The 1,883-nt window shown below is 43.7% G+C and overlaps 1 protein-coding gene across 1 annotated transcript; it reads right to left on the bottom strand.

The window, feature by feature from the left end:
* Positions 1–261: 261 nt before the first annotated feature.
* Positions 262–1,554, bottom strand: LOC130998070 (pelargonidin 3-O-(6-caffeoylglucoside) 5-O-(6-O-malonylglucoside) 4'''-malonyltransferase-like). The gene has a single exon (XM_057923504.1). The coding sequence runs from the start codon at positions 1,552–1,554 to the stop codon at positions 262–264; it is 1,293 nt and encodes a 430-aa protein (XP_057779487.1).
* Between the last annotated feature and the right edge of the window lie 329 nt (positions 1,555–1,883).

The raw sequence follows: 1,883 nt of genomic DNA, 5'->3' as shown, positions 1-1,883 counted from the left end.
ATATACCCTAGATTGATGGTATAAACCCTAGTTAATAATCCCAAAATTAAACTAAAGCATTCAATATCGAAATTAAAGAAAAAATAAATAAAATTAAAAGTTGGACACAAAATGGGACATCAAATATGGTACAGTGAATCACATTTGGGGTGGGAGGGAGTAATACTCATAGGCTTATTCGTTGCCATTCTGCTTGGGCTCGAAGGCTTGTGCATCATCAGTTGTGTACAATTTAGCAAATCAGAAACAAATACTAGGATTTCATAATTTGGGTTGATATTCTTTGAGAAACAAATAGTTTTCGTCAAAGTAAAGCATCTCATGTTGGCTCAAATGAATCCACGCCTCAATCCCATGTCCCTCTTTGTCGCTCATGAGCAACACAAAGTTGTTACCCGACGGCCCATTAATGTGAATGCGCGTCCAAAGAGGCGTCCCCCATCCGAAATCACAGTCGTGAAATTGAAACCCACTACAATCAGTGAAATTTATAATATTGGTTTCAGGTTGGCTCACATGTTGTATCAATCTTTCCATAGTATCTGTGTAGATATGGCGTCCATCCACATCAGGAGACAGAATCTCGGCATGACGAGTTATGGCATTTCGAACAGACTCTCCCATTAGAAGAACAAGTTGATCAACACCAACGTCAGCGCCGGCTTGTATGCATCTCGTCATTGCTGGCACCGCGAAATTCCCACAAGCGTGTCTGGACTGAGGTGGGATTGATCTCTCCCGCATGTCCACCGCTTGCAATATGACGGACCTTCTGCTTCTGCCGTGGATGGCGCCATCCACCCGGATTAGGGCTTTGGCTATGACGGCACACACAACACGCACTCCAGATAAGGCTTTTCCATCGGTATGTCTTATTCTTAATTTTAGGCTCCTTAAAGTCTCCTTGTTGAACAAAACCCTCTTCAAAGCAACGTTGTGATCCGCGCCCACACGCTGTTCCCCAAAATCAGGGGCCTGCTTGCTCACGGACGGAAGCAACGAGGAGAGATGGAAAGTCGGGTTTACCTTCTTATCATGATACGGATTGGCGGCGTCCGACCAGGCGACCACGAACGTCCACAGCGACGACCCGTCCAAGACCTTGTGGGACACGCTGATGGCGATCGCGGCCCCGCCACACGAGAAACGTGTGATCTGGATCGAGAGGAGTGGATTTTCAGGAGCTTCGTCGCGTCGGAAATGTTGGTCTGGGAGGAGGTCGCGGAGCTCATGGATCTCCATTTCTGGGCCGAGGTCCATCAGCTCGACGTCTAGAGCCTCTGCTTCCACGAGCTCCGCTCCCTCATCGCTGCAATCAATCCAACTATCCTTCTTCATAAATCTTCCTGCAAGAGGATAGAATTCAACCAGGATTCTGGCCAGTGATGCTTCCAAGATATGGCTGCCGGCATCTTCTGCTATCGATTCGTAAAACAGAACAACAGCGTTATTAATTGGGCGAACAAGCTCATCTATAAACGACAACTTGTAATTCTTGAGGTTTTGAGGGGTTGGGGTGTGTGGTTTTACCAACTTGCTGCTGATTTTATTCATCTTCATTTTTTTTTTAATTGATAGTACTGGAGTGAATACTTGATACACACAAAACTAGTGCTCTATATATAAGCAAAAGTTGAATTATTAATTAATAAAAGTTACAATAAATGATACTTTCTCGGTCCCACTAATTAAAAGTGACCAGTATTTCATTAAAAAGATGTAGGCAAATTTAACCCTTAAAAAGATGTAGGCACTGTCACTTCTAACTAATTTACATTTTTTTCTTAATTCTCGTGTCGAAAAGTTTTGAGCTACTTATAATGGGACGGAGGGAGTAAAAAAAATTATACTCCTAACTAGGGCTGACAAATCATGCGTATTAG

This window comes from Salvia miltiorrhiza, chromosome 8, assembly GCF_028751815.1.
Source record: "Salvia miltiorrhiza cultivar Shanhuang (shh) chromosome 8, IMPLAD_Smil_shh, whole genome shotgun sequence".
Taxonomy (NCBI): domain Eukaryota; kingdom Viridiplantae; phylum Streptophyta; class Magnoliopsida; order Lamiales; family Lamiaceae; genus Salvia; species Salvia miltiorrhiza.
The sequence above is the reverse complement of the archived record's forward strand: the minus strand, read 5'-3'. Positions and strand labels throughout refer to the sequence as shown.

Bases quoted from the DNA above. Each gene is read 5' to 3' on its own strand.
- LOC130998070 (XM_057923504.1), bottom strand. From the start codon at position 1,554: ATGAATAAAATCAGCAGCAAGTTGGTAAAACCACACACCCCAACCCCT.